At 39.9% G+C, this 16102-nt stretch overlaps 1 protein-coding gene across 1 annotated transcript in view; it reads right to left on the reverse strand.

Moving 5' to 3' along the window:
• The window catches only part of LOC124711408 (ribosome biogenesis protein BMS1 homolog), a 125650-nt gene that overhangs the window by 9714 nt on the left and 99834 nt on the right, over positions 1-16102 (reverse strand). Inside the window, exons 14-17 of the mRNA XM_047241467.1 lie at positions 15329-15517; positions 12316-12446; positions 11894-11999; positions 11429-11702 (exon numbers count right to left, since the gene is read on the reverse strand). Coding sequence (XP_047097423.1) covers positions 11429-11702; positions 11894-11999; positions 12316-12446; positions 15329-15517 — 700 coding nt within the window. The remainder of the gene's footprint in view (positions 1-11428; positions 11703-11893; positions 12000-12315; positions 12447-15328; positions 15518-16102) is intronic.

Here is a 16102-nt window from a genome sequence, read left to right on the forward strand (position 1 = left end):
TCAAAATATCCACAGGTATGCTGCCGGTCTATAGTGTCCAACGGGCACAATATTTCGGCGATCATACATGTCGCCATCATCAGGTGAACTGACGGACTGAGCTCCTGTGAACGTGCCGGCACGGAGATCCGTACGCTATGGCTGCTCAGAGGGAACTGGGTTCGGTCGCGGCGGCAGCCGATTTAAATACCTCATAAACCGGGACTGTGGCTATAATCTTAGCAAGGCTTGGGAACCAGCGATCGGGTTAATCAAGAGTAAATCGAGCAAACGTATAGTTGTGACGACCACGGCGGACAGAGCCATCACACCGACGTCATCTCAGAAGCCGTCGCAATCTGTTCCACCGCGCGACCGTGGCGCGGGGCGCGAAGGGTATTTAAATCGGCCGCCGCCGCGACCGAACCCAGTTCCCTCTGAGCAGCCATAGCGTACGGATCTCCGTGCCGGCACGTTCACAGGAGCTCAGTCCGTCAGTTCACCTGATGATGGCGACATGTATGATCGCCGAAATATTGTGCCCGTTGGACACTATAGACCAGCAGCATACCCGTGGATATTTTGATTATCAAATACGCCAGGAGAAACTCAAGAATTATATGAATAGGTCCCAGCTTCTCGATTCAACATTAATGAGTGTTCCGCATCTTGTGCCAAAACGAGTCTGGCAACATATTTCATCACTTATGAATAAAAAGAAAACTACCACATTTCACAGAACTAATGATTTCCATTAAAATAAAAAATGCTAATGTTTTATCTGTTAAGTACTTTGTATTGCAATTTTATTTGCTCACCATCGTGTCTCATTAGCTGATACTGCTGTATGCACAGTACTGATTGGCTGCACACTTGCTGTCTGCTCACCTCTGGCCCCTTCCACTGGGGGTACCCCTGGCCCCCTCCCTAGTGCCTGGCTGCCTAAGTATCCACATGTTAACTATTTCCCCACCTCTGTCCACGAGTACCTGTATGCCCGCAGGTGGGGAGTTAAGCCAGAACAGCCTGGTGTGGTGAGTGTTTGCACAATACAGATTTACTTTTTTGAAGTTACAAGTGAGTACAGAATGAAATGAAATGAGGAAGAGAAACCAAATGTTGGAACATAGTCTATTCCTCTAAAACATAATCAGCATGAGGGCTGCAGAGTTAAACATCTCCATCTTAAGATGGATCGAATGCAGCATCATACGCTGTCACATCGTACTATAGAAAGCTCCAGAGATCAAAAGTCAACTTCGGCTCATAGTTTAGTGTTCCACAACCTTACATCACTACCTCGCCTGCTCCTTGTCAGCCACATGCTAATGACGAAAATTTCTTTCAGTGCCAGATTTCAAGCCCTTTGCCACTGTGTTTGACTATTACATTATAACTGGAACTATGGATACTGGTATTGTTCACTTTATAACCCAATCAGGTTTTCATATATCATCTGTGCCTGCAATTCTACTGTTGATCTCCTACTTGTTTTGTTTTCCTCTATCTCCAATTCGTGGCTTCCTGCCTATTCCTCATACACTTGCATCAGCTCTCATCCTTCTTAATCTCTTTATTACCTGCAGGAGAGATGAGTTTCAGTAACAAACACTTGTATTTCTATTAGATTTGCAACTGTATATTAGGCAGTTGCTGCTCTCAGGTAAGTATAAGGGTGGAAACATTCCATATCTGACCAAAGTCATCCACACTTCCACCAATCCCTCCATTATCAGAGAAGTGCCAAGTCATATGTAAGCATAGTTTGATGACTGAATGAGATGTACCTCTTCACTGTAAACTCTGTCATACAAGAGGAGATCAACATTTTAAGCAATTTCTTCACAGGATAAACTCTGTATTGTTATTTATTGTACTATATGACGGAATGTAGTCGAATTAAGTCGGGTGATGCTGAGGGAATTAGATTAGGAAATGAGACACTTAAAGTAGTAATGGAGTTTTGCTATTTGGGGAGCAAAATAACTGATGATGGTCAAAGCAAAGAAGATATAAAATGTAGACTGGCAATGGCAAGGAAAGCGTTTCTGAAGAAGAGAAATTTGTTAACATCGAGTATAGATTTAAGTGTCAGGAAGTCGTTTCTGAAAGTATTTGTATGGAGTGTAGCCATGTATGGAAGCGAAACATGGATGATAAATAGTATTGACAAGAAGAGAATAGAAGCTATCGAAATGTGGTGCTACAGAAGAATGCTGAAGATTAGATGGGTAGATCACATAACTAATGATGAAGTGTTGAATAGAATTGGGAGCAGAGGGGTTTGTGGCAGAAATTGACAGAAAGAAGGGATCACTTAGTAGGACAGGTTCTGAGGCATCAAGGGATCACCAATTTAGCATTGGAGGGCAGCATGGAGGGTAAAAATCGTAGAAGGAAACCAAGAGATGAATACACTAAGCAGATTCAGAAGGATGTAGGTTGCAGTAAGTACTGGGAGATGAAGAAGCTTGCACAGGATAGGGTAGCATGGAGAGCTGCATCAAACCAGTCTCTGGACTGAAGACCACAACAACAACAACATGACGACAGACTTGTATTGTTCATTGGCCACTAATAGCAGCGGTATTTTGATAGCTGACATCCCTTCCACACTGTACAGCCTGGCCACCCGAGGATGGTATATCTACAGTGACAAGAACTCCCCTGCCCATGCCCAGCATACTGAGGGTCTCACCAAAGTCTTCACAGCTGGCACTGTCCCCCAGATCTAGCCCACAAACACATCTCCCATCATTTCCACACACAGTCCTAATACTCCCACCACCCACAGAGGAGTGCCCCCTTCATCACATAGTACCACCCTAGACCAGAACAACTGAACCACATCCTCCATCAGGTCTTTGATTACCTATCCAACCAAAGGCCCTTCCCATCACTCCTGAAGTGATGTTCTGTTGCCCAACCAGCCTTCACATCATCCTAGTCCATCCCTAAGGCATTTCCAAAACCTCTGGTCATATCCCTGTGAAAGACCCAGGTGCAAGACCTGTCCAATCCACCCATCCAGCACTTTCTATTCCGCTCCCGTCACTTGGTTATCGCACACTGGACCACCTCGTGGCACAACATGCAGCTGAACATAACACGCTGTATTTCAATGGCTGCTTCACTACCTGAGCTATCTGGATCCACCCCACCAATACCTTTTCTGAACTACGCAGATTGAAGTTATCCGTACAATACATTCTCCACTTCTGAAATTATCACAGCTTCAATCTATGGAAACCTACCTTCCCCAGACCACCCAAAAGTTTCCACCCCCTGTGATTATCACCTCCTCCCCATTCTCATCCCTCCTCCCTCATTATGTGCCGCCCTCTGCCAACGCACCCACGTGTCTTTCCCCTTTTCCTATGTAGTGTTTCGGGATATTCGTAAACATCACAACAAACTATTGGAAAGCCATCAACAAGAGATGCTCGTGAGTAAATTGTACAAGGATAAATGTAGTGGGAAAGAGAAACTGTGTTTTCCTTTCTCGTATGCAGTGAATAATGTGGAACAGTGGTGGAGCCAGCGAGAAGGTGACCAAGAAAAATAGTATTACAACCACTGATCATCTGGGTGTTATTTATGCCATGGTGCAGCAAATGCCTGAATCAGACACCCATGGAGTAAATGACACACCGACAAGGGCGAAATGAACAATTGAAGAGTGGTAGTTGTTTTTCTTTTTTTTTCCTCAGTTCCACAGAATGCATGTACGGATGTTTGAATGTACTCAATAGAGTGGTATTAATGTAACAACTGTTAGTTGAGTTGTGAAAAGTAATAATGAAAATGTTGGGCAAAATATACACCTGTGTGTGAGAAGTGTGGATATTTATTTAGTAGCGCAATAGAGAGAACTTGCGGAAGCATTCCAGGGCTCTTCACCACAGCTGGATTGACAGGGAGGTGGCACAGAAGGATACGGACCACCAAGAGGATAAAGGTAATAATGCTTTCATCTGACAGTGTATTGGAATCAGCAAAATATTGTCCTGTTATATCGGCCAGGGACACAACTTCCCGCTAGTGCTGGTATAAGACCCACCACAAATCTTTACAAAATAAACAACAGCAGGAAAAGAAGGAAGACTACACCCCATATGGTGACCCTGATAAATGCAAATGGATAACACATCAGCAAGTGCAGAAAATTGATTTGAGTCAAAATTACGACTACAAAGAATAGAAGACAGAAAAGTTGCCTTATAATGTGCGTAACAAGAAATCAAAAATAATTCAGAGCTTCTTTTGAACAAATTGTTAAAAAAAGAATAGTAAACACATAATGAATGGAAAATATAATTTACTGGTGTAAATCTGAAACAGAAAGAAAGAAGAAGACAGTGGCAGCAGAGTGTGCAACCATATTAAAAGCAATGAGTGCACAGAATTAGTTCAAAACTTAACAAAATCGTTTCGACTGGATGACACATATGGTGGATGTCGATCCAGCAGGAGTTATCAATGCATAGCAGTGAGCAGTTACACAAGTACGGGGTGCTGTGTTGTCCAGTCAGCGGCAGCACGCAGCATGAGAGCAGATGACAGCTTCAGCTTCAGCGCCTGCCTCAGCTTCGGCTGTTCTACAACTAGCACGCAGTTCACAGTTCCAGCACGCAGTTCACAGTTCCGCAGAAGGGTGAGCAGTGAACACTTAAAAAGTAGAAACAGTTCTGTGAGTAAAGGGTTTAATGTTAATATTATCGATTGGTAATAAACAGTCCATGTCGATCACAAAGAAGATGGCAATGCAAAATCAGGAGTTAAGATCATACTAGAAGGTACAATTACAGAACACCCAGACAAGGATAAGGAAGGACAGAAAGTGGAACACGTAGAATTAATTAAGTCCATTAAGGAGCAAATTACTGAATCATAGATGATATACTAAGCCATAAAATACAACAGGTTAAAGCTAACTTAGAATCTAACTTTAATGCACAAATTAATAATCAAAACATTACAACAATGGAAATAAACTCTAAAGTAAATGAATTACAAGAATCGGTGCCAGGAGAGGTACAACAAGTAGTTAACAAGTGTTAACAGATGATTTACAAGAAAGTGTACACAGAATAACAACCCAACAGTGGACGGGCTATGTAGGTAATGTGAATTCCCGGTTCCAAGTGGTACGAGCTAGTATTTTAGATGGAAATAAGCGTATCACACTCATACAGAAAAATGCTGTAACAGGGACACCTGATGCTATAAAACATTTGGAAAAATGTTTACAGTTATTTGCAGAATAAGAAGTAAAAGACAAAACATAAATAAACAATGACAAAGGTATAATAAACAAGAACTTGATAGTATATGGGAAGCAACAGATGATGATAAAAAGAAATTAGAAAATAGTAACCCTGAAACTACGACAGGAGTAACTAAAGATGTAATAGAGGATTTATAAATAGGAACTTCGTTTAATTTAGCAAACCAATTTCCAAAGTATAAATCAGACAGTGATGTACACCCAATTTATTTTTTACAAGTGTGTGCCACATCTTTACCTAAAAAGTGGGATGTCTTACAGAAAATAGATTTCACATTTGTATATTTAATATGAGACACTGCGGAATAGGGAAATGCTCATGCAGAAGAATTTGTGTCTTGGAAAGATTTTGAGGAAAGCTTTAAGAGGAAGTACTCTGGAAAAATTAATCCTAAAGTTATTAGACTTGACTCCATACAATAATTCATGGGGCACACATGAAAAGTACAAAGAATGGCATTTGACAAAATCAATGTACTTCGATGATCCAATAGATGAAATGCAGTTAGTAAAAGTTTACCATACCATGCTCAACAAGGAATATTGTATAGAGGGTGGAAAACCGTGAACGAGTTATTAACGTTTATTGAAGGTTTAGACACACGGAATACTGAAAGAAATGAAAATTATTCAGTGAATGACCGAAATACGGAGAATAGAAACAGCAAACAGTGCGTCAGCATTGGAACGTCAAATAATTCATGACGAGGTACAGAAAATGATGAAGAATAACACCATTCAGCCTTCGCAGAGCCCATGGTCGTCACCAGTGGTCCTCATCAGGAAGAAGGATGGCAGGAGGCGCTTATTTGTTGATAACAGGAAGCTTAATAAGATAACTAAAAAGGTTGTTTACCCTCTTCCACAAATTAACGGTACACTAGAGTGTCCGAAGGGGGTTAAGCTTTTCTAAACCACGGACATGTACTCGGGATACTGGCAAATCAAAGTAGATGAGGCTGATCATGAGAAAACTTCATTCATCACCCCTGAGGGCCTTTATGAGTTTAAGGTAATGCCTTTTGGTTTGTGTAATGCACCAGCAATTTTTGAACGGATGATGGAAAATCTTCTACGTCACCTGAAGTGGACGATGTATCTTTGTTATTTAGATGACATTATAGTGTTCTCAGAGACATTTGATGAACATATAAAAAGACTGAGGGCCATTCTTAAGTGTCTCCAACAAGGCGGACTGAAACTTAATCCAAGAAAGTGTCTCTTTGGAGCAAAAGAAATCAAAATACTTGGAGACCTTGGTCAAACGAAGGTGTGCGGCCAGACCCAGAAAAGGTGAGATTTATAACGGAATTTCCTATTCGTAAAAGTATTAGAGATGTGAGAAGCTTCCTTGGATTATGTTCTTATTGCTGTTGTTTTATCAAAGACTTTTGTACCAATGCCAGGCCACTCCAAGAGTTGTTAAAAGCTGATGCTAAATTTACGCGGGGTGGTGCTCAACGAGATTCTTTCGATGTGCTGCGAAAAGCTCTGACGACTGACCCTGTACTTGATCTGTAGGGTGAGAGAGCACCTACAGAACTACACTCAGATGCCAGCAGGTATGGGATCGGTGCTGTTCTGGTGCATATTTCGGATGGAAAAGAGAAGGTTATAGCCTATGCTTCCAGGACACTTACAAAAGCCAAGAGAAACTACTCAACTATAGAAAGAGAATGTCTTGCTGTGATCTGGGCCGTGTGCAAATTTTGACAGTATCTCTATGGAAGGCCATTCACAGTTGTTAAAGACCATCATTCACTTTGCTGGTTGACAGGTATTAAGGATCCAACAGGACGACTCGCCAGGTGGGCACTACGTCTTCAAGAGTATGACATTATCATAGTGTACAAAAGTGGAAGATAACACCAAGATGCCGATTGTATCTCAAGAAACCCAGTGCAAGACCATCAAGAATTTGATGAAAATAGTGACTATCTCACTGCACTCCAGGATATCTCTGCTCCACTGCACTCCAGGATCTCTCTGCTGAGCAGAAGGATGCCAAGATATCTCATATTATGCTTGCCTTAAATCAGTCAGAGGATGTGAAAGGACAATTTAATGTAGTTAAAGGATTACTTTGCAAGGAAAACTTTGATCCATTTGAAAAGAGGTGGCTACCAGCGCTAAGATGTTCTACAGAAATTCCATGACATGCCTGTTGCCAGACCTTTAGGATTTATTAAGACATACGATAGAATCAGCAAGAGATTTTTCTGGACAGGTTTATTTAGGAGTGTCCGTCACTAAGTGTTCCACTGTCGAGAGTGCCAGAGGAGAAAGGCAGTTCCTCAGAACCCACCTGCCCGACTCATACCAATTCCACCAGCCGAAACGCCTTTCCAGCGTGTTGAGATTGACCTCCTCGGACGATTTCCAACATCTGCTAGTGGCAATAGATGGATTATTGTTTGCACTGATTATCTGACATGCTATACCACTACAAAAGTCGTGAAAACAGCCAAAGCATCCGAGGTAGCCAAATTCATCGTGGAAGACATTGTATTAAAACACGGTGCCCCAAGGTTGTTAATTACGGATCGAGGGAAAGTCTTTCAATCTAATATTGTTATAGAGATAAACCGTTGGTGCAACATTACTCATCGCACAACGACTGCCACCACCTGCAAACTAATGGACTTACTGAACGCCTTAATAAGACCTTGATCGACATGCTATTAATGTTCATCACTGTTGAGGAGAGCAACTGGGATGAGGTGCTACTTTTCATGACAATTGCCTATAACACCGCCAAACAAGACACCACATGATATACACCATTTTTCCTGGTGCATGGGCATGAGGCGACGACGACGATGGACACTGTGTTTCCATTACATCCTGATGACGTGGACGATGACTACATTGGCCACGTATTAACCAGCTCAACTCCACACACTGCAAGCCCAAGAAAATGATCACCAAAGGTATGACGCAAGCCACCACCCTGTTGTCTACCAGCCTGGTGACCTTGTCTGGATCTTCATTCCTGTTCGGAAGGTTGGTCTCTCTGAGAAGCTCCTCAGGTGCTACTCTGGACCTTATAAAGTTGTAAGACAATTGTCTGATGTTACTTATGAAGTTGAAGATTTCAACCCCGACACAAGACGACGAAAGATCAGAGACTGGATCCACGTCCTTCGAATGAAGCCCTATAAGGATCCTCCAACCCAGGGTAACAAGCTCCAGTGACAGGTAACAAGAGGAAAGATGACGAAGAGCATAGCGGCAAAAGAAGTTCTAAGAAGATCACCGCCAGGACGAGAATCAGTCATCATCATCATCAGCCGGAGTATGCAGGACCAATGACTCATTCCCGGACTAGGAGAACGTAAAACCGAGATGCTGTTCTCTTAAGGAAGGAGCAGTGTTGCAGAAGAAGCTGAGTAGCACCGTGGTGTATGTGATTATACTACTGAACCGTTGCATGGAGTGTCGCAAGGTCAAAACTCACCTGGACTGCACAATTTTAATTTCTATATTCAGTTCAACTAAATTTTAGAAGTATCCACAAATGTGAAGAATCATTGGCTGTATTCTGTAGCTGTATATGTACTGTATGTATTCTGGCCGGAGGCAGTTTGCTCCGTGCTCTTGTATGTCCAAGTGCTGAATAAACCTTCGTTAAATGAAGTTAGTGTTTGTCATTCATCTAATTACACCTTCTTCTACATGACAATATGACTATAATCATAGGAAGACAAATAGAAAGACAGGGTACAGGTACAGAAAATGGATTAACAGAAGAGGGCAGTAAAAACAGTAATGTTATATAATCTAGCTGGAGCTTGGGTTTTAAGAAAAGAGAGAACAAAAGAAAGAATAGAGTGCAATTAAAAATACTTAGACATGTAGTGCCATCGGTAGATGAGTCGAAATATGAAGAAGGTAGTAACAAAAGATTCAACACTTGAAAGAGTACAGACATGGAAGTAAAAAGGGAACCTCAAAGTAACATGGGAGAAAGTAGAAGGAAAAGTGATGGAAGATATAAATATATCTGAAATGTGGAGTGTACTACCTAATTAGGAATGATGAATAAAAGGCAGATAGGCAGACCTAAGAATGGCTGACCTATACTGTGCGGGTGGGGTACCAAGAAAGGAATTGATTTGTACCATACTAGAATAGGAATTAATATGGGGCACTGCCTCACTGAATGAAATAGAAATATTTTACAGTACTGAGCCATAGAAGTGGTCTTTCGTGGAAGTGTGGATAAGATTTGTTAAATAAGTAATCCATTGATTATTCTTAAAATTGGTTATAATTAACAAGCTTTTTGTATACAAGTCTGTACTCTTGGAAGTTGGGATATTAAGGAAGTTAAGTTCTCTAAAAAGAGAAGAACTAGATGTCAATATAATGGAAACTCAGAAAGTTTATAATCAGTATAATAACAAAAGATGAGCCACCTATGTAAAGAAGGTTAATATTGCGTTACCTATTTAAAGAGGAATAATATTATGATGTCTAAGTATATCAGAATAAATGTCTCACAAGTATCCAGTAGATAGATAGTAAAATTGTCTTAAAGCAAAATCGAAAATGGTTAATTGGTTATGAGGTCAAAAGGATCACAAATAAAAGGAACTTAAGAATAACATTAATGATAAGTAATATGTTTGTATTGCCATGCATGTTCCTCAGATACTTCGGCTGATCTAGAAAAGATAGCCATACTATTAAAGAAAGTAACAAGATATGAGAAATAATATAACAAGTATGAAGATAAGGAATGAACCCTGCCAAACAGGAACAAAGTAGTTAAGTTACTAAGTGAGCAAAGTCACGAGCGATCATTAACAATTATTAAAAGTTATGTTGGAGAGATTACGTAAAGGCAGCTTAAAGATGTAAGAGTAGGATAATCATAATAGAATCGTTAGTAAAAATGTGTATGTAACTAGAGACTTAAGCATGAAATCTCTTGTCTGAGTGGTGGGATATGTAGTGTTTCGGGATATTTGTAAACATCCCAACACACCATTGAAAAGTCGTCGACAAGAGATGCTCATTAGTAAACTGAATCAGTATAAATGTAGTGGGAAAGGGAAACTGTATTTTTCTTTCTTGTACATGGTGAATGTGGAACAGTGGTGGAGCCAGGGAGAAGGGGACCAGTAAAAATGGTATTACAACCACTGGTTGTCTGGAAGTCATTTGTGCAATGGTGCAGCAAATGCCTGAATCTGAGAGCTATGGAGTAAATGACACACCGACAAGAGCATATTGAACAATTGAAGAGTGGTAGTTGTTTTTCTGTTTTTTTTCTCTCAGGCCCTACAGTATTCATGTATGGAAGTTTGAATGTACTCAAGAGAGTGGTATTACCGTAACAATTGTTAGTTGTGTTGTGAAAGTAATAATGAAAATGTTGGGCAAAATATACCCCTGTGAGTGAGAAGTAGCGCAACAGAGAGAACCTGGGGAAGCATTCCAGGGATTCATAGCAGGTGGATCGACAGGGAGGCGGCACGGAAGGATCTGGACAACCAAGAGGATAAAGGTAATACTACCTTCATCTGGCAGTGTGTTTGGGTCGGCTAAAATTGCCCTGTTATATTGGCCAGGGACACAACTTCCTGCTAGTGCTGGTATAAGACCCACCACAAATATTACAAAATAAACAACAGTAGGACAAGAAGGAAAAATATACCTCACATGCTCCTCCTCTTCTCCACTCCTCCCCCCCCCCCCCCTTTCCACTCCTGAAACTGCACCTGGTGGCAGTCTTTTTATGCCTTCATCTAGTCTCTGCTCACTCTGCCAGACAGCGTTCTTGTCCCCGCAATCTGCTCACCATTACCCTACTATCTTTTCCCCTTCCCTGCCCTCTCCAGGTTGCTGCTTTCGTTCCACGTGACAGTTGCATTCCGGTCGAGCTGCCAGAAATTGCAGTCATGTAAGCATGAGGTGTCCTTGCTTATGTGAATGTGTGTGTGTGTGTGTGTGTGTGTGTGTGTGTGTGTAGGTGCTGTTCTGAAGAAGGCTCTAGCCAAAAGCATAAACTCCCAAATGTTTTCTGATAGAATTTTGACTGACTGTGTTCATCATATGAAGCAAATTAGCTTATGTTCAATTTAAAACAAGTTGCCAGTGTCTATTTTCAAGAAGTTATATTAGTATAAAACTCATTCCATAAAAACTGTCACTTACCACTAAGTTGTACCTTGTCTTCAAATGTTGCCCTGAAAGCACCTTCCGGTTTTGAAGCAGCTTTCTTTATCTGGCCTCTTATTCCTGACACAGTCTTGATTTTCGCACCTTCAAACTTCGCAACTTCAAGAGCTGAAGAGAACATGCCTTTAATAAAAGCAGTCTTCTTATAAATTTTTAGTGGGGTGCCAGTCAACTTCAATTTCTTGAGAATCTGAGCAGACTTGTCCAGTTCCACCACAGAGCCTGTTAGTGCAATTCGAAATGTCTGTTGCTATAACAATAGGAGAGAAAATACATAAAAAAATTAAATAAATAAATATGGCACAGCAATGCAAATGAATGACCAAAACAACTTTTTGTAGCATCTGAGCATAATAAGTAGCAAAAGGATTTAAATAATCACCAACTTCTTTAATACAATAAAGATATTAATGCAGCAAAGAACTTTATATCTCAACTTACCGTGTTGTCGGCATTCTGGACTGCTAGGAAACCTGTACCTTGGGGTGTAATTGGACCCCAGAAATGCACCATGCAGGCAACATGCTGTGGAGTGTATTTGAGATACCTGAAATGAACAAACAGTTAGAAAATCTTGTCTGTGGCAGACGATCGAAGTGGCAAGCATACAGTAGTACTTAGAAGCACATTATTAATTGTTCATGTATACAGATCACAGATATAATTTAAAAATACAGACAGTTTGAGTAAAATCTATACATTCTGTGTGAGCTAATACATTTAGGTGTAATGTCATCATAGAATCTGTCTTCTACACTGGAGGGCAGCTTACTCAAATCGCAAATTCACTAAACTACATAACACCCAAGTGTAAATTAATTACCATGAAATTATATTTGTGCAGCTTTCCACAATGTTCTTACCTATGTCGCAAATTATCCTCCAGTTTCGCATATATGGGCAATGTTTGGAAACGCCTCCATCCAAGAGAAACAATGAGGGGATCCTTCGTTTTTAATATTTTTGGAAACCATCTGTGTTTCTTGCCACGGACCTGAAAAATGGTGCTTGCATAAAATAGTCATGGAATTGTTTGGACAACTAGTTAAAGCGGACAACTGGTTAAAGCTTTACTAAGTCTTATAAAAATGTGAACTCTATTATTGCAAACAACTCAGTAACATTGCTCTTAGACAGAACTTTCACATGTATTCTCCAGTTTAGCCCCTTCCCTTTACTTACGAATGATAGCACTGAAGATCATTACAACAAAGAACAATCTTAGAAGGAGTCTGAAAAATGGTACAAGCATAGATAATCATTCGTCAGATAAGACATTTTGAATGGCAGTTAGAATCCATGTCATTCTCCTACCCCCAACTTCATACAATGTCTTGGATTTGTTTGTTTAAAGGAGGAAGGAAGATCAGAGTTTAACAATTATGAGTTTATTTGAAACATGTTACAAACTAGGACTGGTTGGAGAGAAAGAAGAAACTGGCCATCGCTTACCAAAGGAACCCCAGGATTTTTTGTATAAATTTATCTTTTATTCAATTGGACACCAATGACAATGGCACAATGCTATATCACACACCTCCATTGGTGTCCCCCCCCTCTCTCTCTCTCTCTCTCTCTCTCTCTCTCACACACACACACACACACACACACACACACACACACACACACACACACACACACGCAAACAAACAAACGAACAAATTGAACACAAAAATGGTTTCTGGTTACAAAATATTGCCAAAACACATTTTATAGCAAACAAGCAAATATTTGACACACTTAAGAAAATGGTGCTCACCATGTCTCCCACAGATTATGTACTGTTGCCTGTTTTGCTCAATCAGACATCATTTTGCTTGTCTCCCCATGCTGTTTCTCCCATTTGGTTGATGTACAAGAATAAGGTTTGACAAATAGTGGCATCTCATCCAAACACCCTTTCTTCCCACTGTTCAATTTCATCAATCTTGTAAATATTTTCACTTCTTTTTCAATCGAGTCTCATCTGAGTCTGAGTCAAGTCCGGCAATTTCAGTTGCCTAAATTCTAGTTCTGACTTACCTTTTTTTAGGGAAAGTTCTAGTAACAGACACAAATTTCACTTATCTTTTGTAGAGTTGTTCTAACTGTTCTGTACACCCTTTGAAAGTTTGCTAGGTTTTCCTCAGAAACCTAATGATAAGTGTGTATAAGGTGTCTAAACTATACTACTTAGTTAACAATCTGCACATATAAACCTTCAAGAATATGTGCAGTCTTCTGTAATAACTTTACCTGTCAATATTGCTTTCACATACTCATAGTCTTCAGGGTTGTGGTAGACAATCTAAGGTGAAGGGCAAGTGTTTGGTGCCTTTCAGCCAAAGGAAGGAAAACCCGGTCAGAAAACTATTTTCCTCTGGATTGAGAATTCTCTTGGAGGAGGGAGGGGGGGGGGGGGGGGGGGGAGACTAGCACAAATATATCATCCTGTGATATATACCTGTGGATGCTAATGGTGGTATTAAATTGTTATAAAAGGATTCTATTGTGCACATTTTATCACAAACAAGCACAAGATCTTTTAAAGTGTTTGCTCCAGTAATTGTCCTCAGAAAACTCCTAACTTTTTGTGCTTATAACATTTTCTGGCAAGAAACTTGGCAGTGATGCACTGCACTACTAATGAATGTAATTACTGTTCACACAGTGCCAAAACTGCTTTATCGAGTTCCCTCACTCTTGGACATCTCCTTATTTGAACAGGAGGCACTTACACATATATGGCGCAACATGCACACTTTTCACCATTGTGAGTGCTCACAAGTGTGACTAGGAGACACTATCTTTGAGATTATTTCTAAGCTGGCTATTACTATAGGCAGTTACTGTCTCAAATTTAGGTCCCTGCTAAGGAGGAGTGATGAAGCACTAGAGAACTTCGATGAGAGCCAGATCTAGGAATTTTAGCCTTTAGAACAACCTAATCAGTAAAATGATATCAAAGAATTGTCTGGATGATTGTAAACACAAGCAAGTCTAATATTCACAACTGGAGAGAAAGCTAACACAACTAAGTAGACAAGTGCACTGGAAAAAATTAAAACTACAGTGTCAAATTACAGAATCATCCCTTTAATTCTTTTTGCAGGATGCATTTTAACTTGCTGTACATTGCTGTTGTTGTTGTTGAATTTGATATAATTGGAACTCTGCATTGAGCAATGCAAACACCAAGATGGTATTTTATATAAATGATGCACTTACTGTGCTTCAATCTTGTGAAATATTATAACAAATCAATACCACAAAAGCATTTTTAGGACATATTTTGTAGACCAAAGTTCATGAGCTACTTATTATTATCCTTTCTCTAAACAGATTACAATACTTAACAAGTAAGAGGAAGACTCAATTAACAAATGAATAACTTGACTAATTAAAAAAAATACAACAATGCAAATTAAAGGACACAAAAAGAAACAAATGAAGGAGATGCAGCAAGACAGTGGTGGAGAGGGGGGAAGCTGTGAGGAAAATTAACTGGGACCAAACACACATGAAAGAATGAACGATAAATAATACATAGCTGAGATATAAATAAATGAATTGACGAAACTGTAATGAAGGTGTAGCTATGGGGCGAAAGTACAGCAGAGACTGGAATGCATGAAAGGTATTCACAGTTGTAAATATGGACAAACATCAGCTGTATAATGGATTGATGACAATGAAAATTTGTGACAGACCAGGACTCGAACAGAGATTTCCTGTTTATCATGAGCGATTGCCCTATCATTACCCTATTCAAACATGCCTCATGGCCAAACTCAAACTTCCATATGTCACCAGCCATGTGTCTGCAATCTCGAACATCTATCTACGGAAACAAATTGCTTGGAGAAAAAGGAAATGTAACCTGAGCTGGATACATACCTGGACATACCCAACATTCTCCTCACCAGGTTGGAGACCTCCCATTATTAGAGGATACTCAGGATCAAAATGAGTAACGAGTTCACAAGGTACAGAAGCAAGCTCTACTCTCACATACATTCCAGGTCTATAACCTTCTAGTTCAACTCTTATGTCATCATCGAGCCCTTCAAATTGACTTTTATTCAGCTGTGAAAGAAAAACAGTAGCAAATATATCAAAAAAATGTGGATATGTGTATTATCACTTCCAATTACTTTGACATGATAATACAAAAAGAAGAAATGGATACAAAGACAAGGCTTACAATGATATCTAAAGTTATTTGTATTGCTCCCTATTAGTATGATTAAAGTGGGCACTTTTTACTACAATAATCTGCACAATACTACTAACAAACCAATTCTTTTCAAGTGATAAACATGTTTTGTATGTTCATCTCTGCATAAAATTGATTGCTGGACATTAACTTAACAGTTTCTATTTTATGAATATCTGCATTATCCAGAATCTCCTCCAAAAATGGAAAGATTCGAACTGAACACCATACAACCAAGGACACTGTGGGTGTGGCAGAAAGAGAAGGCATTTTACTCTTATCACAAGCAGAATGCCACTGGTAGCTATCATTTCACACACAATATGCTATACTGTCACAAAATGAGACATAAACTTGATTTCTGCAAGTGTGTATAGTCTTTAACATTATGAAATAGTTTTTCAATCTTTGTTAGTAGGAACTAATAACAACACACACTACATTTTCATGGGTCT

The sequence above is a fragment of the Schistocerca piceifrons genome, chromosome 8, assembly GCF_021461385.2.
Source record: "Schistocerca piceifrons isolate TAMUIC-IGC-003096 chromosome 8, iqSchPice1.1, whole genome shotgun sequence".
NCBI lineage: Eukaryota > Metazoa > Arthropoda > Insecta > Orthoptera > Acrididae > Schistocerca > Schistocerca piceifrons.